This window comes from Numida meleagris, chromosome 9, assembly GCF_002078875.1.
Source record: "Numida meleagris isolate 19003 breed g44 Domestic line chromosome 9, NumMel1.0, whole genome shotgun sequence".
NCBI lineage: Eukaryota > Metazoa > Chordata > Aves > Galliformes > Numididae > Numida > Numida meleagris.
This window is the reverse complement of record NC_034417.1, coordinates 1,781,360-1,807,384: the sequence shown is the minus strand read 5'-3', so window position 1 is coordinate 1,807,384 and position 26,025 is coordinate 1,781,360. Positions and strand designations below refer to the sequence as shown.

Genomic DNA, 26,025 nt, shown 5'->3' with positions numbered 1-26,025 from the left:
CTGGTTCCCTTGCAAACAAACCAGAGCTCCGAGCCCCCATCCTTGCACGGGGACGGAAAGGAAAGCCCTCAGCATCTCCCCACAGCACCAAGGGCAAGGATTTTTCTTTCACCGCATTGCCTTTGAAAGCTGCCTGCCAAGATGTGAAGCCTACACATACCCAGGGGCACCCCGAGGCATTTTCCTGCTGGAAAGAGGTGGGAGCTCCAGCAGAGCCCGCTCAGCTCTGACACAAGCCCAGGGCTCGCTGCAGGGCTCTGGGAGCTCCCTGCCATCAGGATCCCCATCCCCATGGCCGGGGAGTCCCGCATTCCTGCCAGCCTGCAGCGCTGGCGGCTCCGAGCTGAGGACAAGGAGCTGGATTTCGAGTTCGAGGTGCTGAGCGCCCAGTTCAACCGGCGCGGCCGCTACGCCCTGCGGCTCACCGTGGAGAACCCACTGCTGCAGGACAGTGGGGCCAGTGTCCGACTCCGCATTGGGGACAGGGACAGCGTGCCCACCAGTACCGGCACCACCGACACCGTGCTGCAGGGTCACCTGGGGGAGATCTGCGCCTTCCAGAGGAGGAAGTTCACCTTCACCCTGCCCAGAGGTGAGATGTGGGATGCCGTGGGGATGGGCTCATAGAAGGAGACCCTATAGTGTCCTCTGCCCCAGGGATGCGCTCCTGGCAAAGAAGGATCCCACGGTATTTTCTGCCCTAGGTATGGGCTTGTGGCAAAGGGGGACCCCAGGCTTGGAAATTCCCCCTTAGCATGCCCATAGCTTTGCTTCTGCAGCAAACTGTTGAGCCTGAATTGGTCTCCAAAGCACCTGAGCAGGCTCGTGCATCGGTGGCATGGAAGGGGCACCAAGGCTTGACCCAGCACTCCCATCAGGTTTCTGCAAGAACGACAAGAATCACGACGTGCGGCTCCGCATCGAAGCCTTGCACTGCCCTGGGACCCCGCTGAGGAGGAGGAGGGTGGGCGAAGCCTTCTTCGCCATCTACCCCCGGCCTGACCAGCCGCGGGTGAAGCTCTTGGCAGGGCGGGATGAGGACTGGTACCGCTACAGCGCGGTGCTGGCCCTGCTGCGGGTAGGCAGCGAGCAGCCTGCTATGCACTGCGGCCACCTGGCCTTCACCGCTGCCCTGCATGAGCACCGGCCGCCTGCCGTGCTGTCCCCAGCTCTGTCACCCCATGCCCAGGAGAGGGGATGCCGAGCAGCAGGCACAGCTCCATCGCCTGCATCCCCAGCTGGGCCATCTCCTGATGTCCCCTTGCACTCACCTGAGTCTGCCTACCACTCGCTGCCCACTGAGGTAGGGAGCAAGGGGGAATGTGGGGGTCAGAGCTGGGTCCTACGGGGGTGGGAACCCAGCATACAACAGGGAGGTTGGAACTTGGTGATCTTCAAAGTCCCTTCCAACCCAAGCCATTCTAAGATTCCCCAGCTCAGCTCACACTGCCCTATTTCCCTCCCAAGCGCAGGACCTGCAGCAGAGCTATGACCTCCTTAGCCCACCCCAAAGCCCCTCACCCCCCCCAGGCAGCCCCTGTAGCAGCACCCCATGGATGTAAAAACCATCCATCCCAATCCTGCCCTGCCCTGCCCTACCCTGCCCTGACAGGCTAGCAGCACCTGGTCCCCATCAGCTGCAGCTGGAGCTCCGGGAGAGCTTGGTAATAGGAGGAATTTATTGCGTAATGGTCATTATTATTATTATTATTATGTTTACAAGGTTTGGGCTATGAGGGCTACGAGGAGGTGTGGGGGTAGAAGGGGATGATTAAATCTGAAATCATGAGTGCTGGGGTGACTCTGGCTGTGTAGGGGTGCCCCTCCAAGCCCTTTCCTCACCCCCAGGTGCCGCAGGCTGACCCTGTGCTCAGCTCCTCCCAGGAGCTGCAGGGTGACTCCGTGGCCAAGCAGCCTTCCTCCTCCTCCTCCTCCTCCTCCTTTTCCTTTGGGCCACCAGTGAGCTTCCACCTCTCCTCGCCAGGATCCAGCCCAGACCCAAGCCCCTGGGCAGTACAGGTTAGTGCAGGGCATGGAGGAGATCCTGGGACCTTGGTTTGGGACACTGGGGCTGTGGGTGATGGGATGCTGCCACCTCAGTGCCTCCTGTTCCCACCTCCAATCCTGGGCCATCACCTCACCATGGGGATGGGGGATCAGGGCACCAAACTTTGGGATTTTAGCCCCAAAACGCAGCCCTGTGGTTGGAGAAGCCAGGCATGGTGTCAGCAAGTGGCTTATAAAATACCAGCTGCTGGCATGTGGGCTTGTAAATCTTGAACACTTCGTCTCCCGGCTCAGATGGAGACTTCTGGAAACTATCAGCATTAGCAAAGCGTCAGGCTGCACCTCTGCAGCGTGCTGCTAAAAGCTGTGCAAACAAAGGGAAGCGGATGGGCCCTGCCCAAGGGGTATCCCGCTGGGAACACAGCTCTGCTGGGGGCGGTTCACACCTGTGAAAACATCTCTCGTGGAAGCCGAGGTGCAGATGGGGACAAGTCTTGTGCTCTGGGGTCCTCCCAGCACTCTGCTTGCATCCCAATGGCAGTCCCAAAGTCTGTCCTTATGGTTGTCCCCATGGCTGACCCAAAATCCCGACACCTTGCCCTCCCATCCCAATTAGCGGAATATTTACTGGGCAGAACCCGTGATTAGTGAGGCTTGATTGAGTTTGCTCAGCACATGTCTAGACGGAAAAGGCGATGGCGATCGATAGGGACAGGAGCGGGATGGGGGCCTGAGGCCGCCCCGATGCCATCCCCCCTCGCTGCGGGGCCCCCGGGGGGAATGCAGCGCTCGGCAGCGATCAATCACCTGCTGCTGATGTCAGCGTGCAGGCATTTGCTGAGATGGGTTTTATTTAAAAATTAGAAGCTGGGAGGTGGGGGAGAGCTGACTGCCGGGAGGGGATGGGGTGATGCCGGAGCCCTTTGCTTGTTGGGGGTGGGAGGGGACAGTGGCCTTGTCCAGTGCCTCAGTTTCCCCTCGAGATCATCCTTATGGCAGGGCTGAGTGTTTTGGGCAGCAGGGAGCTGGGAGGGGGGGTGGAAAGGAGAGCGCATTGCTGGCGTCCTCATCATGCAGAGGAGCTGATGGATGGGCGCTGAGCTCCTCCCAAAAGGCCAAGGCACAGCGATAACAATTTTCTCATCTCCCCTCAACCTGTGGCTAATGTATTCCTCGGCACGAAGTGAGAGGCTCTGCTGCCTGCTCAGGCGCCTCAAGCACGTTGCAGAGCCAGATGGCCCCTAATTGTCCCAGGGCTCAGGCATGGCACCTCGTGGCTTGCTGCATGCTCCCAGCCTGGGCAGTTCCAGCCACCCCTGGCCGTGGCATTGAGCACAAGCCCCACAGCATCACCCGGAGGGATGCCTCCTCCCACCCAGCCATGGGGAGATGCCAGCTTTTGGAGCTCTCCTTGGCAGACAGAGCTGGTTGCCAGCCCATGGAGGTGCATTGCCAGGCCAGCTGGCAGCCAAGCGCCCATCCTGCCGCAGCAATCTGTTGCTCTCAGGGCACAGGGATCACAGCCCTCCCTCTCCGTGCATATGGCCACTGGGAGCTGCTTTAAGGGCCACAGTTGGGTCATTTCTGCCCACCTACAGCGGGGTTGCTGGGATGTGGATACACACACCACGTGCCCCATCTTGCTGAGCGATGGATGAAAGCTTTCCTCCCCGATAAAAGCTTCTGTCTTCCCCTCGCCAGGGCTGAGCTCTCTGTTAGTGGGTGATGGATGGCGCGTGTCTCCCGTCTGTGCCCCGGCCACCTCGTGTCACTCATCGTGGTGACAGCCAGGGTCATCCCACCGCCGGGCTGAAGAGAAGGGCCGCGAGCTGCTCCATTCACTGGAAACCCAATGAGGCTGAAAAAACAAACTTTGCCGGCAGGGCGATGAATGACGCCGCTCCGGCGAGCAATTTGTCGGCCTTTGAAAGGCTGTCAGGCTGATGGGTTCATCGGGGACTTCACAGGCATCCTCTGGAGGCTCCGCGTCCCACACCTAGCATCACGTGTCCAGCATCCCACACCCAGCGTTCCATATCCCATGCTCAGCATCCCTTGTTGAGCATCCCATGCCCTGCGTCCCCAGACGGGAACTCAAGGCTGAGATGGACACGATGCCAACACTAAGCCACCCTCCCTGCCTTGCTTTCGCCCTCTGTCAGTTGGTTTTTCCCCAGTATAAGTGGTTTCCTGAAGCTCTGAACATAGCAAGGCTCTGGGTCTCCCACCCTGGGGACCCTCAGGGTTGACCCCTCATCTCCAAAACGAGCTTTGAAGCATGGAATGGGGGAGATTTTCTGTTTCCTAGATAGTATGGAAATAATACATTGGGGTGATGGGGCTGTTGCGGGGCATTTCTTGGTCCCAGAATCCTGTTTGCATTAATAGAGATTGAGATGAGGTCAGGAAACTGGTACAAGCAGAGCAGCAATATGTGTTTTCTCAGCTTAAATGGAGCAAAGAGCTCGAGGCGGGGGCTCCATGGGGATGATGGGTACGCAATTCGCTCATCTCAAAGCACGAACCCTTTGGGAAGCGCCTCGCATTGATGTGGGGAGCGAGCGGCGTCTGCCGGCACTAATTCCTGCAATTTCAGTCATCGTGTCCCTTTAAGTGTCAAAGCGGCTGCCTTCGTGAGAAAAGCAAATGGGGCTAAAGAGAAAAAATTGCTCCGTTTTAAGAAGAAGGGGGAAGGAAATCGCGCGCGTGGCGCTGACAAATATAGCAAGTGTAAAGCTCCTCTAATGGAGCGGGCGGGAGGCTGGGCTGCCAGCACGCTCATTATGTGCCAGGTGAATTGGGAGCTGTGCCGCAGGAATGGAACCAAATGGCTTCGGCAAACGTTGGCCCATAGGGATCCCCCCCGCCCGGGGCATGGATTGTCCTGGAAAAGGGCTGTGATGGGAGGGGGTGCCCCAAACTGCCCTGTGATCTCTAATGAGCGCCCTCGGGGTCCCCCCGAGGCGACGCTGCGGATGCAAAACGGCAGTGGATAATGAAGGAAGCGGTGCTGCCGGGGTCCGTGGGGCCAGGGATGCCCTCCGCACATGGGAGGACGCTGTTCCAGCTCCCCCCTAGGAATAATTGGGTTTGGCAGCCTCCTCGAGCTCGTTCCGGAGCTGCGTTGCCTTCCCCGCTCCGTTCATCAGAGACAGGCCGGGGCCTGTGCGATGCAACTCGGCATTAATAGAGCCTAAATGAGATTTCGCAGCCCCAAATGTGATTAGCTGCCTGCTGCGGTGCAGGAAGCGGGAAGGGCCGGGGTTGGGTGGCACCGGGGTCAAGGTTGCGTGATCCCCCCCAGATCCGCTCCTCCCATCCCTCTGTGCTGCAGAGGGCAGGGGACGGGTGACATAGGCTGTAGAACAGCGGCTTTGTGAGGGGCCGGGATCCCCACATTTCCACGTGGTGCCCGACCCCAGCTGTGCCACGCTGCGACTCCATTGCCATAACCACAGCGCTCGGTTAAAGCCCGACGCTTTATGCCTCGCAGCGCTCTGAAAGGAGCCTGGGGAGCCATCGGGGAGGAGAGCTCACACCAGCCCCAGTCCATCTTCCCACCGTTGTTTTATGGGGTCCCCGGGGGCGGATAAAGCTGCGCCGTCCAACAGCCGCTCGTAAATCTCTGCCGATGCTCAGGGGGATCCCCGACCACGCTGAACACGGGACCTCATTGTGCATCACACCATTGGCACACCTCCCCACTTCGCAGCGTCCCGTGTGTGCATCAGCCCCTCCATCCCCTCCCCAAGCCGCTCAGGGCCACGGGGTCAGTGATGCTCCAGCTCTGGAACCCCAGGATGCAAACTCCATCAGCCGCAATCCCGCTCCAGATAACCAAGGAGCATCCCGACTGCTGAACCCTTCCAGCTGGGTGTTGTAGGGTGGCTCATTGTGGCACTGAGAACAATTGGGGGTGCAGGCTGGCAGTGTGCTCTTTGCAGAGCCCGGCACAGCTCACACCTGCTATTTTAAAGCCATTTTGTCACCGTGCTGAGCTTTCCTTAGCTGTACCATTTGTGAATTTCCTATTAAAACCCGCCGCTAATTATCACCCCGCAACCGTTGCTAGAGGTACAATACAATAGACTTTCCAGGAGACGTACGTATAGGCGCTGGCAGCAGAGATGTGTGCTGGGATACCTGCTGTGTTATCCAGAACGGGAAAAAAAATGGGAAAACATGAGAAAACGGCCCAAAAAACAGACATCAGTCCCTCTCTGTGCTCTCTGAGCCATCTCTTTAGGGTGCTGCCATGCGCCCTGCGTGCCTTTTGGCAGTGAAAAGAGCAGATGGGGGTTGTTTGCCACGGGGAGTCCTTTGGTTCCACCTTGCTGAAGCCAGCATGGTGCTCACAGCGGGGTGCTGGCATGGGGGGGTGTAGGACAAGGCAGCCCCTCGTTAGGGACCAGGGAGGTGAAGCCACGTGTCGGCTGGGATCTGCACGCAGAGGCTCTGAGCAGCCCGCGGGGCGGAGGGAAATGTTACAGTGCATTATGAGCACCGGGGATATGGGGACGGGGGGGGGGATGTCTCTCACATGCCCGGGGTGTGAGCGGCAGAGGGACGGTCCCCTCACGATGAGGAGCAGCTTGCGGCCTCTCCGCGCCTCGTCGCATCAGCTGGTGCGAATTAATTGGGTGGGGAAGGGGGGGGTGCCTGCTTCTCCCCTTCTCCGAGGGCTGGGCTGGAATCCCAGTGCCTGCCAAGTCCATGTAAACACAATGTGGAGGAAAAACGGGGTGGCTTACCCGCACTGTTAGGGCCTGGGGGGCCATGCTGGGGCTGTGGGATGCGGGTACCGTTGCCTTCATCACCCAGCTATCATCACTTTTCTCCCTGTCTAGCGGACTAGGGCATTCTATGGGACCACGGTGTGTTTTTCCAAGGAAGAACCTCTGTGGGAGCTCCTTGCTGGGACATAAATCCACACGCGGGGCACTGGGAAGCGAGCATGCATAATATCAAAAACTGAAAGTGAAGTCAAAGCATCTGCTGGGCAAGGCTGCTTGGGTTTGGGGTTGATATCATAATAAATAAAAGAGTGTTTTGATAAATAAAACAAGACGCCCGGGCAAGGAGAGCTGCATTATGCATGTGCCAAGGGATGCAATTAGGCGGCCACGCTTTGGGTTGGGCGGGGAGAGCCCCAGCGCTGGGGCAGGATGCAGGGGCTGAAATTTTGCTGGAGGAAATCGACTTTTTGTTTCCCCAGGTACCTTCCCCACCCCACAGCAACGCCCGGTGGGTGCAGTGATGCTGCGGAACGTGGGGCTGGAACCTGGGGTTGTCTGCTTGGGATAAGGCAAAGAGCCAGCAGCAGCTTTACGGAGCTCTGCTCTGCAAGCAAACTGTTGCTTGCCATGTGTTGTGCAGAAACACCGAGCCATGCAGCACCTCCATCACCCCATCCCCTTTCCTCACCCCCCCTCTGCCAGCCCCGGTAAGTCCCAGGCAGGAGTTGTCTCTATTTCCATAAACCAATTACCCTCAGATAATCTCAGGAGATTTAAACATCAATATCCTAAACGCCAGCACGAGGGTTGGTGCAGGTTGGCGCGTCTCTCCCTCTCCATCCCGGTGCCGCTCCATCACAGCATCGCCATGGTAACGGGGGAGTGATGGTGGGGGGGGGTGGGATTCGGGATGCAGGACACATGAGGGGCCTTTTAGTAACCATAGTGAGGGAGGCAAGGCAGAAGGGAATCGCTGATTGTTTGTCAGGGTGCTTGCTTTGAAGGAGGACAGCGTGCCTCTGCGGATAGGTGGGTTTATCTGCACGGGAAGGAGCTGGTGGGAGCTGGGTTCCACCCGGAGCATCACCCCAGTAATGAGGGAATGGGATGGGGATAACCCCGCTTGCATGGGTTTGGGATGCTCTGTGTCCAGGGCTGCTCTGCTCCCCCCCTGACCCACGTGCACACCGATACATTGCTGGTGAGCGCCGTGCTGCAGGACCGACCTTGGCAGGTGCGGAGCCATTAACGGCACAAAGCCTGCTGCCATCAGAGCGGGATGTGGGGCGAAAAGCCCCCGTGCTTCTTCCTTTCTGCGCTTCAGCAGGGAGAGAAGAAACTCAAGGTCGCTGCTGAATGCTGCTGAGCTCCCTGGCAGCAGACAGCCCCGCTCACAGCCCGCTGCTGCCCTGCCCCTTCCATTGGGAAGGTTTTTTTCCCCTCCACTTCACAGCTCTTGAATGCTCTCATCCTTAGGCAAGTCTATAATGAAGGGGGCCCGGAGCAGGCGGTTCTCACCCTCCTCCTCCTCCTCCTTCTCCTTCTCTCAGGCCTGGCTTCATTCGGACCCCGAGCACGTTGCTGGTGGAGCAATCCCCCATAGAGCTCATTACTGGAAAGCTGATTTTCCTGCAGCCCCATGCAAATTCCCACCTGCCCACGCTGCCCAGCTCAGCTCCACATCCCACAGGTGGGCTTTGCCAACCACAGCTGCCCCAAAAGTGGGCAGCAGGAGAAGCATGGAGTACATGGCCCTTGCAGCAATGGGGCAGCGAGGGGCCACCAAACCCATCCATGCACCAATGGGGCAGTGAGAGGCTGCCAAATCCATTCGTGCTCCAATGAGGCAGTAAGAGGCCGCTAAACCCATCCATGCATCAATGGGGCAGCGAGGAGCCACTAAACCTATTAAAGAGAGGGAGGTCTCACCACCACCAGCCACTTTCCCACTCTCGTGTCCCACCTGTGGGGCATTTGTGGCACTTTTGGTGACACCATGCCGCAGCCTCCATGGTCCCCAGCCAAGTCAGGGTGTGAGCAATGGAAGCTCCTGTGGACAGGTGCCCAAAGCAGGAGGATTCACCCCAAACCAGCCCTGATGTGGAAGACGTGCCACAAGGGCGGAAGCAGCACAAACGAAGCATTACCCGGCTCTGCAGCCCTGATCGCTGCGGTAATTATTGCTCAGCCTTGTTACTTGCTGGCTTTAATGACAGCAGTCGTTAACATTCAATCTCCTCTCTTCCCGGCAGCCCCCTCCCCATCCCTTCATCATCAATACTGTGGATAATTAGCCTCTGGAGCCCGCAATAGCCCTTTGGATAAAAGGGGCTGTGCACACCAGGGTCAGGTGTTCGGTGCACGGCACAGGCTCAGCACTCACCCATCCCAAAGAGCCCAGCGGGTGGGACGTGAGGGCTGAGCATCCCAAATCCTCTTATCCCCCTTTGCCCGGAGCGAAGGGGCTCCCTGAGATGTTCCAACCAATGGTACTCCCATCAGAAAGTGCCATTTGGGGACGCACCCCGGGTCGGCCAAGCAGGAGTTAAGGCTGGCGCCTCGCGTCAGGCTGGGGGAAGGGAAGGCCTTGATGGCAGCATAAAGAGAGGGCGGTTTTGCCTTCCATCAGCTCCATCAGCTCCTTTCTTTTCTTTCTTTTTTTTTTTTTTTTCCGATAAAAAGCTCCGCTTTGCGCTTGTCAACTTGTGGAGCGAGCGGTGGGGGCAGAGCCAAGGGAAAGGCGGGGACACGTGGGAGCAGGCGCGGGGCCATGCCATGGGGCACCCATTGGGTGTCACATCCACCAGGATGCGCCGGTGTCAACCCCGCTGCAAGGAGGGGATGAAGGCAGGGAGACCCCAAAGACGGAGCTGAGACCCAACAAACTCACTCCGTGCTTCCCGATCCCCCGTTGCCAGGGAAATGGGACGCTTTGAGCGATGGATGCGGGTTTGGGAGCACCTGAGGAAGGCATGGCTCTCCCCATCCCGTGTGTTTTTCTGTGTCTGAGGAGCGAAACGCCGTGCCGACACGTTCGGGGAGCCCATAAATAAAATATGAGTTAGGGAAGGCCGGCCGAGCGCCAAGACACCCGCCAGGCTGTGATTTCCCATCAAACCCGCCGGTGCATTTCATTCATTGCAATAATGGTTGGTTTCTCACCCCGGCCTGCTCTCGTGTGGGGTGTGCAGGATGCAGGGCCGGGAAGAGCACGGGTGCCAGCGCGGGCTGATGGCACTCGGTGGCCCCACGCTGAGTGTCACCGCGCCTGTCCCTTCCCATCAGCGTCTGCACACAATGCGCTCACCTCCAGCAGCCGACACCTCGCTTATTTGGGGAGGGGGGTCGGGGAGAGCAGCGGGATGTGTGCCCGTCTGGTTAACCCCTCCTTGTCCAGCTGGCTATGGGTGAGCTGAGCCGTGCTTTGCCCGTCCTTCTTGGCTACCTTCATCCCCGCTTGTGCCAACATTTAAGGCTGCACCATGGAGGACATAGGCTGCCCCTTCCTCCTCCACCTCCTCCTCCTCCTCCCCCCAGGCTGCGGGGCTGTGCCAAGCTGTCCACCTGCATCAAAGCATCAGCTCTGACGCCCTGCAGGGAGCCCACGCTGCCCCGAGCACCCCAGGCACACCCCAAACCTTGGGTATCACCAGCGTGGGGACAGGCTGGGGAACCCCTTGGCACAGCAACCCAGTGGGCGGTGATGGCCCCTTTCCATGGCAAACCCCCCAAACTTCCCATATTCAGAGTGGGTTGGTTCAAGGCGGTGACGGATTTCCCCATCCTTCACCATTTGTGCCACCCACCCACCCCCCAGGGGAAGATGTGTCAGCAACAGGAAAATGGGGAGAGCCCCGCTCACCCTCAGCCCCGAGTGATCGATCCGACGGCTGCGGCCGGCCCCAAGCCCCTTTACAAAAAACAACAACCAAACCAACCAACCCTAATATCCATAAAGTTAATTTCTGGTGATTTCATTGCCCCCTCCCCGGGGAGCCCTGCTGCTGGCCGGGGGGGTTTGGAGCTGCAGCCCTGGGGGGGTCAGCAAAAAGGGGTCTGCGTCTGATGAATTATTCACAGGGGTGTCACTAAGTGCAGAATTAATCCTTTTGCTTCCAGCTGGCTGCTGCACTAAATTATCACTCGCAGTCATGCGGGAAAATGCTGCGGAATTCATTTAGCTGATTATTGTTTTGATCTGGGAGACCATCCTCTCTCCCTTTCCCCCCCCCCCCCCAACACCCTCTCCTCGGGAAGAGCTGGGTGAGGGAACAAAAAGGAGAGCAGCGCAGCCGTGGGCTGCTCTGGAGCAGCCGGGCTTTTTATACGGAGCACAGCTAGATAAACCCCAGCCATACACACAGCCCTATGGGGGGACAGTGGGGCTGGGGGGTCTCCACCCCCGTACCTCCCTTGCGGAGCACACATGGAAACAAAAGATCCGAGACAAAGAAATGAAAGGCTGGGCCGAAGGCGGCGTGTCGGTCGAATGAAGGGGGAAAAGTCGGCTCTGCACAAATGGAGGCACTGGGTTCCCCTTCCTCCTCCTTTCCCCACCCCAGCTGCGTTGCCTTGCGTGGCGAACGGGAGTTTGGCCACGCAGGGCACACGTGTGCGGGATGCGCGCAGCCGGTCCCGAGGAGGCGCACGTGGAGATACCTTCCTCCCCGGGGGGGTTAATTAACCACCTCTTGTGATGAGTCACCCTCGTTATCGAACGCCTCTTTGGATTCGTCGCCCCCTATTTATTAGTCACCCTCGCTGGTTTCTTGCGGCCCCATCGGCGATCGCTGCGCTTCCCCGGGCACGGCCCCGCTGCGGCGCGCTCGTCCGAACGTCACCAAAAAAAAAAAAGAAAGCAAAAACCCCAAATAAATAGATAAATAAATAGATAACCGGGGAAGGAAAAGGAAAATCCAGCGCTGTTATTTTCCAGGCGACGCCAACTCAACAGGCTGCTTAACCAGCCTTAATTTATGTAATTGCTGCCATTTAGGAGCGGGAGCGGATCGGTGCCTGGCGGACCGCTTTGTCGCAGCGCCAGCGCGGCCGTCAGCCCCTGCATATAAATGGCTTTGTGGTTTTTGGGGTCGCCCCCGTGCCAGGGCGATGCTTTGACGGATGCCTGCCCGTCACCCCCCATCATGGGATGGGGAAAGCCGTGCAGAAACAGCCAACGTCTTCGTTAAGGGGAATCGGTCGCCTGCCGCCCACCGACCCCAAGGGAGCGTTCGGGGCAGCGCTAATTGAATTAAGAGCACGCGCTCCGCGGCGAGCGAGGGCCGGGCAGCAGCTGGACGCCGGCCCCGGTAATTGCAGGCGGACCCTAAACTGTTGCATTTTGCATGATTCCAGCCCTTGTGGGGCTTTTGATGCTGTTTGAGCTTTGGGGAGCACGGAGCGCTCCGCATCCATGGGGGGGCCGATTGCTCACCTCCAGGAGAGCAGCGGGGAGGTGGAAGGGCAAGTCGGCTGGGCACGGTCCCCAGGGTGCTCAGCGTCACCCCATGGGCCTCGACACCCCGCGCAGCACAGCCCCGTGCCCAAAGCCAGGCGCACAGCTCCATCGCTCCCTCCATTAGCGGCGACTTCCCCCGTAACCGGATTAGCGGCGAGTCCATAACAGCCAGCCTGGCGGGAGCAGGGCAGGGGAAATGAGGGCAGGGAAATCACATTAGGGCCGCCGGCAGCGTCTGGCACCGCTGCCCCGGGCTCCCCCCAAAAGCAGAGCTCTCCCGGCTCCGTAGCATGGCCCCCGTGGCAATGTGTGCCCGCACCGTTTTCCATCTCCTCGCTCCGTCCCGAATCCATTTAGCAAATTCTCCCCTATTATCGCTGCATTAGGTTTTAGACCCCAGGCACCTCCATCTCCTACTTTTCGGCTGCGGAGGAAAAAAAGCAGCTGCTCTCCTCCTCCCAGCCCTTTGTATTGATAAATGGAGCTACAGGGGGAATTCAAACCCAGCCCTCGTGGTGCTAATATCTCCCCATACCGCAGCCAGCTGGCTTTGCCACAACAGGTCCTTACAGCTCCACTCTGCTCTGGGGGGAGGCAGGGGGGCAGCAAGGCCTGCAAAGGTGCTGGGGCTGGAGGGATGCTTGTGGGAAACTGGGGTCTTGCTGCAGGAATTCTGGGTCTTGAAGGCTCGGAAGGATCCTTGTGTCATTGTGTGCTGCAGTGGATGAGGATGTTGCAAGGGGTGGGGGTGCTGCAAGGGGTAAGGGTGCTGCACAGGGCGGGGGTGTTGCAATGGATGAGGGTACTGAAAAGGGGGGAGGTGCTTAAAGGTGTGGAGGTGCTGCAATGGGTGGGGGTGCTGCATAGAACGGGGGGCTGCAAGGGATGGAGGTGTTGCAATGGGTAGGGGGGCTGCATAGAATGGGGGACTGCAAGGGATGGGGGTGTTGCAGTGGGTGGAGGTGTTGCAATGGGTTGGGGGGTTGCAAAGCGTGAGGGTGTTGCAATGGAGGGGGGGATACTGCAAGGTGTGGGGGTGCTGCATAGAATGGAGGACTGCAAGGGAGGGGGGTGTTGCCACGGGTGGGAGAGCTGCAATTCAGGTTGAAAAAAAAACAGGAAGAGAATTAGCAATAAAGAAAAAAAAAAAAAAGAAATCGTAAAATCAGAAGAAAGAAAAGCTATTTATTTTTCCCTCCGACCCACTGAGCTTTATGGCTCCCCTCCCGTGCCCGGGCGGCTCTGCCCTCCCAACATAACGGGGTGCTGCCATAAAGGCAGGCAGAGAGGGGGGGGGGGCTGCCACCGGCCCGCCCTGCACGGAACAAGGGGAGGAGTGGGGGGGGGGGGGGGCAGATGGGATGCTGAGAAGTGCTGGGGGCTCACAGCCGTCTGCTGACAGCCCCGCCGATGGGGGCTGACACCCTACTAATGGGGCGTGCGTGCGGTGGCAGCGACATGACAGCCCCGACAGCGCGGCCGCGGTGATCACAGCGCTGTCACTTCCCCACCGCTGCGCCCCGAGATCAAACCCAGCGGCTTCCGCTTGTACTTGCTGGGGGGGGGGGGGGGGCTCGCCTAGAATGCCTTAATTACGTCGGGGCAGGGGGAAAGCAAAGCGACGCAGGGCCTAGGCGGGGAGTGAGGTGCTGGAGGTGCACGCTCGGGGTTCACAGCGTGGAGATGGGAGTGAAGGGGATGCAAGGTGGAAGGGTGCTGCAGGGGGTGAGGGAGCTGCAAGGATGAAGGTGCAGTGAGAGGTGAAGGTGTGATGCTGCAGTGAGAGGTGAAGATGCTGCAAGGAGTGGGGGTGCTCCAAAGAGATCGGGGTGCTGAGGGGAGGGAGATGTTGCAAGCGGTGAGGAGGCTGCAAAGAGTGGGGCTGCTCTGAGGAGTGAGGATGCTGGAAGGGATAAAGATGCTGAAGAGGATGATGGTGCTGCAAAGGATGAGGATGTAGCAAGGGGTGAGGGTGCTGCAAGGGGTGAGGATGCAACAAGGAGTGAGGATGCTGCAAGGGACGAGGGTGCTGCAAGGGACAAGGGTGCTGCAAGGAATGAGGGTGTTGCAGGGGGGTGAGGATGCAACAAGGGGTGAGGATGCAACAAGGAGGATGCAGCAAGGGGTGAGGATGCCGCAAGAGGAAGGATGCTGCAAGGGACAAGGGCTGCTGCAGGAGGTGAGGGTGCTGTAGGGGCAAGTGTGCTACAAGGGGTGAAGATGCAGCAAGGCATGAGGGTCCTGCAGGGGGTGAGGATGCTGCAAGGGGGGACAAAGTTGCTGCATAGGAAGAAGATGCTGCGGAGGGGTGAGGATTCTGCAAGGAGTGAGGATGCAGCAAGGGGTGAGGATGCAGAAGGGGGTGAGGATGTTGCAGGGGAATGAGGGTGCTGCAAGGGGTGAGGATGCAACAAGGAGGATGCTGCAAGGGGTGAGGATGCTGCAAGGGATGGGGATGCTGCAAAAGCAAGGATGCTGCAAGGGACAAGGGCTGCCGCAGGAGGTGAGGGTGCTGCAGAGGCAAGGGTGCTGCAAGGGGGGAAGATGCAACAAGGAGTGAGGATGCTGGAAGGAGTGAGGAAGCTGCAGCAGCTGCCGGAGCTGCCCTGGCCCTGCCGACCCCGCAGCCCGAGTGCCACCTAGTGCCCGCCCCGCAGCCCGCTCGGACCGACTCCGACCCGGGTGAGAAAATCAAACGCCAGAGAGCTGCTCCGGGCTGCGGGTGTTGATGGATCGGCGCTCCCCGCAGAGCTGTGTCAGCACATGGGGTCGATACGTGAGCAAACAGGAAGATAGATGGGACCCCCGCCTGCCCCCTGTGCTCCGGACCCCCCCACTAAAGCTGCAGCGTGGGGCAGCTCCATCCACTGCTGCTCCGTGCGCACCTCCTGGCTGTACGATTCAACAGGATTCGGGGGTGGGGGGGAGGGAAACGAACCCTCTGCTGTTTGCAGTGGGGTGGGAGGGTTGGGGTCCCCGCTGTGGGATCACCGCTGCCCGCAGCCTTATCAGCCCAGAGCAGGCAGCCGCTAAATGGGGCTCAGCTCAGATCAACGCCTTCGATCTGATCCAATTAACTCCCAAATTGAATAGCGATACTTGGGCTAACCCCCCCCCCCCCATCCCTTGCCCCCCCCCTTCCCAGATCCCGAGTTCAGCCTGGGTTCAATCAGATTCACCACCTCGTCCACTCCAAAAGCTGCGTGCAGCGCTGCTCCTCTGCGTGGGGAAACTGAGGCTCCGAGCGCTGCAAACGGGAGCAATTCCCTCCTGACAGCTTCACGAGCTTTCATTCCCCAAAAAGAAGGGAAAACAGAGGAATTTTCCCTCTAATCTCCCTAAGTCGCCGCAGCAATTTTGCTCCGATAAGCAAATCTGCGCTGATCCCCTCGCCGGAACAACAGCGGAGTCGGGATTAGCGCTTGTCCAGGGATGTGTTTATTGGGGGGGGGGGGGGGGGGGGGGGGCTCACAAGAGAAATGAGTTGAGGCGTCCTCAGCCCACAGGGAGCGTAGGGATGAGAGTGAGCGCCAAGGGAGGAATGGATGCCAGCAGACAGGGGGCATCAAAGCATCTCCGAGCGATTTGTTAAGTAAATATATGAAATATAAAAAGAGGGAAAAGAACACAAAACTTGGCCTAAGCCAAGAGGGGTAGGAGGGAGGAGGGGGGGTGTTGCGTCTCGTCGTGGTGGATGAAAGGCGTGCGGGACGGCGCGGCGGGCAGGGAAAGCTTCAGAGGATTGTAAATGATGGGGAAAAGAAGGAGGAAAAAAAAATAAAATAAAAATCAGCAGGAGTTTCAAAGCCTGCGCGCTTTCAGATGTGGCTGCGCAGCCTTTCATCCCAGACCCCTGCAGGAAGGAGAGCCGGGTGTGCGCATGGTAGGAAGCGTGTACAGGGGGAAAGGGGAGCAAATACCCTTAACTCTGCCCCCCCCCCATGATCCCAGTGTGGGCTGAGGGAGCGGGCAGCCTCGTTCCTCCTGCTCCCCGTCCCCACTGCTGGGACAGCTGGAAGCGTTGGGGTGAACAAATGGGGAATTGGATGGTGGTAGAGGGAGATGCTCAGAGGTTGGGGAAGGGTCTCCGGTCCCCGTGCATTATTGATGGAGAGGATAATTGCGTGCCTCCTACAGCTCTGTGATGAAAAATTCATAGCCCGGGATGAGGCACTGAGGGTCTCCATCGACCCCACACCGCCCCTTTGTTCCCCGACACCGGGGGGATGCAGAGATGGGGCACGCAGGTCCCTGGCTGGATGTCCCCTGCCCTATGGGGATATGGGGAGCAGAGCATGGGTCTGTTCCCTGCCTAGAATCCCACAAATTCCACCTGGGGATGTGATCAGCATCTCAGCTCCGCTTCAGCCCTCCCCAGCATCGCTGCCTGCGGATCTGAGCGGGCCGCAGCCCTCAGAAGTTAATGGAGCGCGCTGAGATCCAAGGCATGGAAATGAGGTGGCAGCACCAAAGGGCCGCCTGGGACCCGCCACCAGATTGCCTGCGTGCTGGGAGCGGGAGATAAGGCAGAGGGGGCTGGGGACGGGGACGTGGGTGGCTCCAGGGGGTGTCACAGCCATTGAGTCCAGCCTGGTGGATTTGGGGGACAAACTCTGGGATTTTTGCCCTGAATCGGGGCAGGGCTGCCGCAGGAGGGAGCCCGGCTGGGTTGCTAAGAGCCGCGCAGCGTTGTGTTGTGGCGACAGCAGAGATGCCACCAGCACCGCACACACCTCCGCTGCCCGCTCCGGTGGCACCCACAGGTCCCCGGGGGGGGGACAGCCCCCGGGCGAGGTGGCAGCCGCTCCCCCGTTTGCTGCATGGCTCAGCAGGGCCGACACAAACTGCTGGCCCTGATGTCTCCTTGCAGCTCCGCCGGGATACCGTGGCCCTGCCGCCTGCTGACGCCGTGTTCAGCATCCTGCCCAGGACGCAGCAGAGGTACGGGGCACTCAGCCACGCTATGTGGGGTCCTACGTCCGTCCCAGCTGGGAGTCACCCCCGGGTGTCCCCCTGCTCTCTGCCCACAGGTCCCAGGATGTCCTCCAGGAGCGGGTGAGCGTGCTGCGGTGACACCCCCAGGATCCTGCTTCCCGAGGGGGGGATAGGTCCCAGCTCAGAGCTGCTACCGTCCCTCCTCCAGGGCCCTGCCACGTTGGCACCCCAAGGCCGCCTGGTGCTGCCGGCCCCCCCCAGCCGCTGCAGAAGGACATCCTCAAGGCTGAGCTTTGGCAGGGATTCAGGAGGCTCAGCTGCCTCCTAACACGCAGCCCCTCTGCCTATTATTTTCCTTTCGGCACCCACTAGTGGCACGGGACAAAGAGGTTCTCCCCCCTAAAAGAAAACTCGGCGTCCACCCCTATCCAAGATCCATCCCTTTATTTCAGGGGGCTGCAAACGCCAGGCAGGGTGAGGATTGGGATGCTCATGCAAATGCAGCAGCTTCACACTGTCCTCCCGGAGCTGTGCCTGGCTGTTTGTCCACCCAGACAAACCCGACCTTGGGCAGGCTCCCCCCACCCGGATGGGGCCATGTGCTGCCCTTGCTCCCACGGCCACAGCTGCATCATCCTCATCCTCATCCTCCTGCGTGGCCACGGGGAGAGGCCAAGCAGGGGGAACGGGAAGGGAAAATTCCCGCTCTGGATCTGTCCCTCCAGTGCCTGCTTCTTGGGGAAATGTTGTGATATTTGTCCATTGAAATATACCCCAGTGATAGTGCTTCCCTCATAGTTGATGGAACATCTCCCTTCCCAGAAGATGACAGGCAGGGAATAGGAAGCTTGAGGTTAAGTCCAGCTATAGCACTTCTGCGCCCCTTAGGAGTGGGAGGGTTGATTTTCCCTCACAGAGGTGACAAGAAGGGAAAGGGAAGTGAGGCAAGGGCTGCAGGAGGACTTGATGGGGTTGTGGGGTGCAGGTAGAGGTGGTGGGTGGGGAGGAGGAGGCTTCTGGGTGTAGGATGGGTAGCAGGGGAAGTGAAGGGTGGGAAGAGAAGGGTGGATAGAGGGAGAGGGGAAGGGTGGGTGGATGGAAAAGGATGGATGGGGAAGGGAAGTGTGAGTGAATGGATGGATGGATGGATGGATGGATGGATGGATGGATGGATGGATGGATGGATGGATGGATGATTGGGTGGGTGGGTGGGAAAGGGGAAGGGAAGGGGAAGGGGAAGGGGAAGGGGAAGGGGAAGAAGGGAAAGAGTGGATAGATGAAGGGATGGATGGACAGATAAGAGAAAGATGGAACAATGGATAAATGGATGGATGGATGGATGGATGGATGGATGGATGGATGGATGGATGGATGGATTGTGAAGAGAGGTTGCAATAGGGGAAAATCTGGATGTTCAATAGCCTGCACTGGTGGCAGAGTGCCATCCATGTGCTCTGTGCCGACAGGAGGTGAGCAGGTACCGCCTGGCCCTGAGACGTATGGCTGGTGACCTTGTGTCCCTGCAGCAGCGCGTCACCAGCCTGGAGGTGGAGAATGGACACCTGCGGCACAGCCTGGCTGGGCGACAGGAGCCGGGCCGTGCTCTGCTCGCTGATGGGGACGTCGATGTCATGACCAGGGAAGAGGTCCTGGACCGGCTGGGTGCGTGGTGGGGATGGGCAGACAGCTGGAGACTCCTCTCCTTGGCACAGTGGAGGGGACTGTGCTGTCCCCTGTGCGCTGAGGATGTGGCATGGGCTCTTGCAGCCACCCTGAAGGGAGAACTGGTGTCCAGCACAGCGGAGATGCGGCAGCTGAGGGACCGTGTGCAGCGGCTGCAGAATGAGCTGATCCGGGTACTGGGATGGGGACGGGGAGGGAAGGAGGTGGCAGCCTGAGGCCATCCAGCAGGACCTCTATGACCCCTCCCAAGAGGCTATCTAGCCCCCCACACTGTCCCTGGGGGTTTTCCCTTTCCTTTCTGCAGAAGAACGACCAGGAGAAGGAGCTGGTGCTGCTTCAGCGAGTCCACCGGCAGCAGCAAGCTGCCCTGCGACGGTGCCGGCAGGAGGCAGCCAGGACAAAGGGCCTGGAGGAGATGGTGAGGCAGCAGGAGAAGGTGAGTCATGGTGGGCTGGGGATGCAGATGGGTGCTCCAAGCACTGGCAGCCAGTGGGACCTGTAGTCCCTTCCCACCCTTCTGTGAGTGCCACCACCGCAAGCTGTCCCCACCCCTCGGAGACGCTCCTGTTCCTTCCTGCAGGTGATCAGGGTGATGGAGCGGATGCTGCAGGAGAGGCTCTCCAGGAATGCTGAGAAACCAGTGGGTGGGCATCTGTCCCTGCTGGTGCTTCCACCCCATTGGAACCACAGGGACCGGAGTCCGTGCAGAGGGGATGGAGGACACCGCATCCCCTGTGACCCCAAATTTCCATCCTGCAGGAGAAGCCCCAGCTGGGGAGCTGCACGCCCTGCTGCTGGCTGAGAACCGCCGGCTGCGGGAGGAGCTGGCGAGGCCCCCGCGCCCCCCATCGCCCCCCAGAACACCGCGGCCCCCGCAGGACACCTTCAGTGGCACAGAGAAGCTGTCCCTGCTGGCCAAGCTAGAGGAGGCACAAGCCCGTGGGCGAGCGATGGAGAGGCAGGTGGGCATCACCAGCACCCCCAGATTTGGGGAGGCTCAGGGGCACCCCCTGGAGCAGCCTAATTGTGGTCCCTCGCAGCTGGAGGAGGCAGCAAGGAGATGGGCACGAGAGAAGCAGGAGCTGGGCACTAGGCTGCTGGAGCAGGACCATGGCTTTGGGGGCTCAGCCCCACGCTTTCTGCGTGCCACCACCTTGGTGAGCATCCTGCGGGGATGGTGACACTCTGCAGTGGGGATGGCAGCTGTTGGGGGGAGGTCCCACCCCCACATTTTGCAGAGTTTACCTCAAATTCCACAGAAGTCATGGGGAAAGAGAACCACAGAGTGGGTCTGCAGACCCCTGAGAAGTGTTCATATCTCCCACCAGAAATGGGCCCCGGACCCCACCTTCCCCCCCAGGAGACCCCGGACCCTGGACCCACTTCCCTAGGGGGTCTTCCTGGGGCAGGATGCCAGAGACACCCAGAGACACCCAGAAATTCATGCTCGCAACAAGGATCCGCTGCTTTTGGTGCAGAAATTACAGAGCAAATCAAAGGCGAAGCAAAATGGGAAGGGGACAGCCATCTCCCCCATCGCGTAAGCAGGGCTGGAGCCAAGGCTGAATGTACTGAGCTGATGGAGGTGTCCCCAAGCTGGGATGGGCTGGGGACACCCGGTGTCACTCCTGGCTCAGGAGGGGCCGGAGCGTCAGGTAGATGGGTTTGTCAGGGACGAGGATGAGGTCGAACTTGGTCCCAACTTCCACGGCCCGCTTGGTTTCAATCTTGAAGTTCTCCAGAATCTGGGTTGGGAGGAAGGAAGAGCAAGAGGGGGACGGTGGGGATGGAGATGCCCAGAGCATCCTCCCCAAGTCCCTTCCAGCATGAAAGTAAGGGACACGGATGTGGCATTTAGGGCCACGAATGTGGCATTTAGAGACATGGCTGTGGCACTAAGGGTTGTGACTGGGGCACTAAGGAAGACGGCTGTGGCAATTAGGGATGCAGTTTAGTGATGGGAAAGTCAAGTTAATGGTTGGGCTTGGTGATCTTGGGGAATCTTGGTGATCTTGAAGGTCTTCTCCTACCCAGATGGAAAGTCTTTTCTAACCCATGAATTCCATGACCCGCCCCACTCCAAAACCCAGTGCTCACGTGCATGAGGAAGAGCTGCATCTCCAGCTCGGCGATGCGGCGACCCAGGCACTGCCGTGGCCCAAATCCGAAGCTCAGCCCCTTGAAGTTCTTGGAGCTCGTCACCAGCCAGCGCTCAGGGTTGAACTGCTCCGGCTTGGGGAAGACCTCGGGGTCTCGGCCCATGGCGTACAGTCCAACCTGTACCAGTGTCTGGGGGAGAAGGATCAACCCTAGGGTTTTGAGCCCACATCCACCCCACCGTCACCCACCACTGCCCCACATCTGGCTGCCAGCTCTGCTCAAAGCCCAGCGCAAAGCAGAAGGGGATGAGGAAAGGCCCGGTTTCCCGTCTCACCCCATAGCCCATGGTTCACCTTGGGGGGGATGCGGTAGTCCTGCAGGATGACCTCCTGTGTGGTGTACCTCTGCAGCGTCACCGCCACCGGGTGCAGCCTGCGGGTCGGATGGGGTCACCTGGTTGTGGGACACCTGCCTCCCACTGTCACGTGGGATGCCCATCCCACCGGCTTCCCGTGCTGACACAGAAAATCGGGGAGAAGGAGGAGCTGGGTGCTTTCCCATTCCCCGCTGCCTCCTGCCTACCTGAGCGTCTCCTTGATGGTGGCTTTGAGCAGTCGGATGCTCTTCAGCATCTTCACCCTGTCCCCCTGTGCCTCCCGCTTGGCCGCCAGCACCTCCGCCCGCAGCCGCTCCTGGATGCCTGGGGACCGCGCCAGCTCCAGCATGGCCCACTGCAGCGTCATGGAGGTCTGCAGCAGGGCAGAGCTGGGCTCAGCACCACGCACCGTCCCATTCTCACCGCCCACACCCTGCCCACTGCTGACCGTGTCCACCCCGCCTGCCATCATCTCGGTGACGCTGGCCTTGATGTCATCCAGGGGCAGCTTGTCCTGCATGAGGAGGCTGAAGAGGATGCCCGCGTGCTCCTCGGTGTTCTTGCGCTGCAGCCGGATGTCCCGGTAAACATTTTGGATGCATTTGTCAGCTGAGGAGGTATAGGGGCATGGTGCTGAGTGCCTGCATGCTGCCTGAGATGGCAGGGCTTTCGGGCTGGAGTGGTTCCATGGAGTCACAGAATCATAGAATCATCTGGGTTGGAAAGGGCTTTCCATACAGGTTGGCGAAGATCTTTAAGATCACCAACTATTCCCTGAGATCCCCAAGTCCCATCGTTAATCTGATCTGCCAAGTCTTAGTGCCACCGTGAGGGTGACAAATGAACGGCAGCTTAGCGCATTGCTGCCACATGTTGGTGGCTTTTCCAGTAGAGTTGCCCATACTTTAGACTGGGACTGAAAACTGTCTGGGTGGACAGGGCAGGTGGGGCGCAGCTGTCCCCCAAACCAGCTGTCCCCCATCCCTGTCCCCCCGAAGGTGGGTTGTCCCAGGTGCCACCACCTCCCTGACCCTGCTGCTCCTCTTGATGTGATGGTCACTGTGGTTCACGCTCCTGCATGGCTCCCCACCACTCCACCCTACAAGCTCCAGATGGCCTATCCAAAGCCATCCTAGCTTTTGTAGCCCTACAGTGGCCTCGCCGACCCCGAGATGGGCAGCTGGACCCGGGATAAGGTTTCAGTGCTGGTGAGATGAGGATGAGCTCTTAGGGCTCCCATTCCCAGCGGACAACCCATGAGGAACATGGGGGAAGAGCACTCACCCTGTGTGAAGATGGCATCCCAGGCGTGCACGTGGTCGCGCCACGTCTTGGCGTTGAGGTGGCGGAGCAGGGCGGGCGGCACATAGAGCATGGGCGAGGTGGTGTGGAACATGAGGGTGACGGCATCGATGAACCGCTGTGCCTCTGGGTCCACAAAGTCCTGCAGCAGCCCCAGGCGCTCCCCGTACAGCACGTGGCACACAGCTGCAACATGGCACCCATCAGGGGACCCAGCCTACGGGATCCCCACTGTGTTGGCCCTCTGCTATGGCCAGCTCCAGGGCTCGTGGGGGATTTTGGAATCATGGTCGAGTAGGGTTGGCCATAAAATGCTGCTCTATCATCAGATGTTGAGTTGCTCCCTACTTGTGTGGGGAGGGGACATCCCTGAAGACCTCAAATCTTCAGGGGGAGAAGGGTCTCTAAGGATGTGGCCAGGGGAAAGGCAGCACGCCACCCATCCCAGATGTATTTGGGGGATTTGGGGAAAGCAAACTCACACTCCAGGGCAAAGCGGAAGAGCTCGTGGCTGAAGTCGGCCGTCCAGCGCTCCCGGCCGCTCTTCTGGACCTGCACCCGTGCCCGCCGCACAAAGTCCTCACTCACCTGGTTCAGCAGGGGCACGAAGCTGTCCACCACCTGCGGCGACAGCACCTCCTTGTTCAGGGTCAGGCGGTCCGAGCGCCAGGCCTCCCCCGTCCTGCGGGACGCAGGCAAGGGTCAGAAGTGTCCCCCAGGGTGCTATCCCCATCCCACAACCCCATTGCCCTGCTTGTGCTGTGGCTTCCCACCTCCCCCAGTGCAGGTGGTTATAGGGCCATGGGGTCTTGGTTTTGGGGTTCCCACTGGGGACAATGCGGGTGATGGTGGAATCCTGGGGTCTCATCGTTGAGGTTCCCACTGGGGACAATGTGGGTGGAGAAGGAGCCCTGAAGTCTCGTCTTTGGGGTTCACACTGGGGGCAGCGAGGGTGGCGGTGGAGCACTGGGGTCCCCCTTTTGGGCTTCCTGCTAGGGACAATGTGGGTGGTGGTGGTGCTCTCGTTCTGGGGTTCCTGCTCACTTGAGGAGCACGCCGTAGGGCTTGTTGCGGTAGTCTCGGTACGCCACCCACGGGGGCACGCTGAAGCGTTCGGGCAGCATCCCCTCCGACCTGAAGAGCGTGGCCGCATCGCGGGGGCTGATGATATTCACGCTCTCGTAGACACCCAGCTTCTCCCTGCCACCGTTAGGGGTTCAAAAGACAATAGGGTTTCAGCCTAAAGCAATGCAATTACACATATCCCACCTTTCCCCAGACGCCAAACTTCAGGGCACCTCCTCCTCCCCAAGATCTCCAGTTTGCTCCCACTCACAACCCCATGGTGAGCTCGGAGGGGACCCTACTCCTGCCCATCCCCACGGCACCGAGGCAGCTCGGCATCCCCTTAGCTCCCTTCTCCCCCAGCACCCTCACCTGTAGATGGGCCCGAAGCGCTGGAACTTGCTGGCCATGATGTTGTGCACGTTGTGGAAGCCTCCCTCCTGCCAGAAGCGGTACAGGTTGAGCCAGCCCGCTCGCCATTCACCCGGCACCTGGTCAAAGGGCCGAGCTCCTGGGGGGCCGGGCAACGGGCAGTGGACCCCAGTGAGGGCTGGGATCCCCCCAGCACAGCGGCATGCCTGAAAGCTGCCCGCTATGGGTGCAGCCCGGGAGAGCATGGGAGCGGGTCGAGCACACGGCCGGGGCGACCTCGCTCTTATCCCTGAATCCTGGGCTCAAGGCGAGGAGCAATCTCCCGCCTCCTGCACGTCACGGGGCCGAGTGCTGGCGAAATGCCCCAAAAAGGTTTGGGATGGGGGGGACGGGGTGGCCTTGCTTTGGGGGACAGCGCTTGGGGAGCGTGCTCCTGCCCCGTGCTGATGCGGGACCGTCGGTTGGCGGCCCGCGCAACCCCAATAAAAGCCATTCCAACATAAAAATGAGCGTCCCCAGCTTCGCAGTGTTTTGCTTGTCCTCCAAAATAAATGATAAAAGTGCTTGCGGTGCTGCTGGTCCCCCCCCCAACAGCTCAGCCTCGGAGGGCACAGCCCGCAGAGGTGGCCCTGGGGTGGCCCCGAGATGTCCCTGGGGTGACGCAGGGCTGGGAGCAGCCGCCCGATGGGGATTTGCTGAGCTCCCGAAGTGGGGACTTGGCGGATATTTTAGGATTTTCGTTTTATTCAGGCCCTATTTCTTCCGCTTCAGGAGCAAAACCGCTGAGCCCAGCGCTGGGCACCGGGGGGCGCGCCTGTCCCATCCACTGCCACCAACACAGCGACCCGTCCCCCTCCCCGACACGGGTCGTCGGGTCCCTATGGGCCCTCCAAAAAATGGCCCTTTGGGGGCGTTTGGGCGATCGGTTCCTGTTTCGTATGGCACCTGGGTGTGGGAAACGCAGCGGCTTGGGGTCTTTGTGACAAATAGGGGGCTGGAAATGGAGCAGAGAGGTGCTTCCCCTAAGGGGGCTGGGCTGTGACCGTGTTTTCCTGTGATATTGATGATGACAAGCAGGACCCCTCTGCCAAAGGGGTTCTTCCCCATGATGCTTATGTAGGATTCTTCCAGCTTGACGTGGGCATTATACTGTCAGTTTCCACCCACGAGTCTTTCTTCACTCTGTCCCCCGATGAGCAAGGATGACTAAGGACCACCCCACCACGCTTCGCCCCGAAATCACACATTATGGAGTGGCAGATGCTGGGAAAACCCCGACCTGGGAGTGAAACCCATGCCCCCACACAGCCCACAGAACCCAGCTGCATGGAAACCCCCATCGTCGCCCAGGGATCTGGAGCGCCCAGCGCTGGGAGCACTGTGATTTATCACAGGGGAGGCCAAATTGCTGCCCTACGCCAAACCTGTATCTCATACCTGGACTTGAAGTCAATGGGAGCAGTGTTTTCTGGTGGACTTTTTGCTTCTTGTAGGCACACGTGGTTTCTCTGGTACCCAAAAGGATGCTGCAGGTGCAGGTGATACCCAAAGGGATGCTGCAGGTGCAGGTGGCATCCCTAATACCCAAAAGGATGCTGTAGGTGAAGGTGGTACCCAAAAGGATGCTGTGGGTACAGGTGGCAACCCTGGTATGCAAAGGGATGCTGTAGGTGCAGGTGGTATGCAATGGCACGCTACGGGTGCAGGTGGCAACCGTGGTACCCAAAGGGATGCTGCAGGTGCAGGTGGTATCCCTGATACACAAAAGGATGCTGTAGGTGAAGGTGGTACCCAAAGGGATGCTGCAGGTGCAGGTAGTATCCCTAATACTCAAAGGGATGCTGTGGGTGCAGGTGGTACCCAAAGGGATGCTATGGGTGCAGGTGGCATCTGGTACCCAAAGGGATGCTCTAGGTGCAGGTGGTACCCAAAGGGATGCTGCAGGTGCAGGTGGTATCCCTGTTACCCAAAGGGATGCTGCAGGTGCAGGT

At 59.5% G+C, this 26,025-nt stretch overlaps 2 protein-coding genes across 3 annotated transcripts; one reads left to right on the top strand and one right to left on the bottom strand.

Moving 5' to 3' along the window:
- CCDC33 (coiled-coil domain containing 33) lies at window positions 1–22,927 on the top strand. Of its 2 annotated transcripts, XM_021407404.1 has the most exons (12): window positions 5–592; window positions 879–1,303; window positions 1,849–2,019; window positions 17,072–17,142; window positions 17,232–17,256; window positions 18,603–18,798; window positions 18,904–18,992; window positions 19,124–19,255; window positions 19,400–19,463; window positions 19,579–19,781; window positions 19,860–19,976; window positions 20,148–22,927. In XM_021407404.1, exons 1-12 carry the CDS (start codon window positions 292–294, stop codon window positions 20,208–20,210), a joined length of 1,857 nt encoding a protein of 618 aa, XP_021263079.1. In that variant the 5' UTR covers window positions 5–291; the 3' UTR covers window positions 20,211–22,927. The 2 variants fall into 2 exon arrangements, with proteins under 2 accessions (XP_021263080.1, XP_021263079.1); XM_021407405.1 differs by lacking the exon at window positions 20,148–22,927 and having other exon boundaries at window positions 1–592; window positions 19,400–19,459.
- On the bottom strand, window positions 20,442–24,512 carry LOC110403743 (cholesterol side-chain cleavage enzyme, mitochondrial). The gene is made up of 9 exons (XM_021407406.1): window positions 24,035–24,512; window positions 23,642–23,797; window positions 23,080–23,279; window positions 22,580–22,783; window positions 21,744–21,904; window positions 21,502–21,668; window positions 21,273–21,351; window positions 20,917–21,108; window positions 20,442–20,564 (listed from the first exon to the last, which is right to left on the bottom strand). The coding sequence occupies exons 1-9, from the start codon at window positions 24,277–24,279 to the stop codon at window positions 20,442–20,444; spliced, it is 1,527 nt and encodes a 508-aa protein (XP_021263081.1). The 5' UTR covers window positions 24,280–24,512.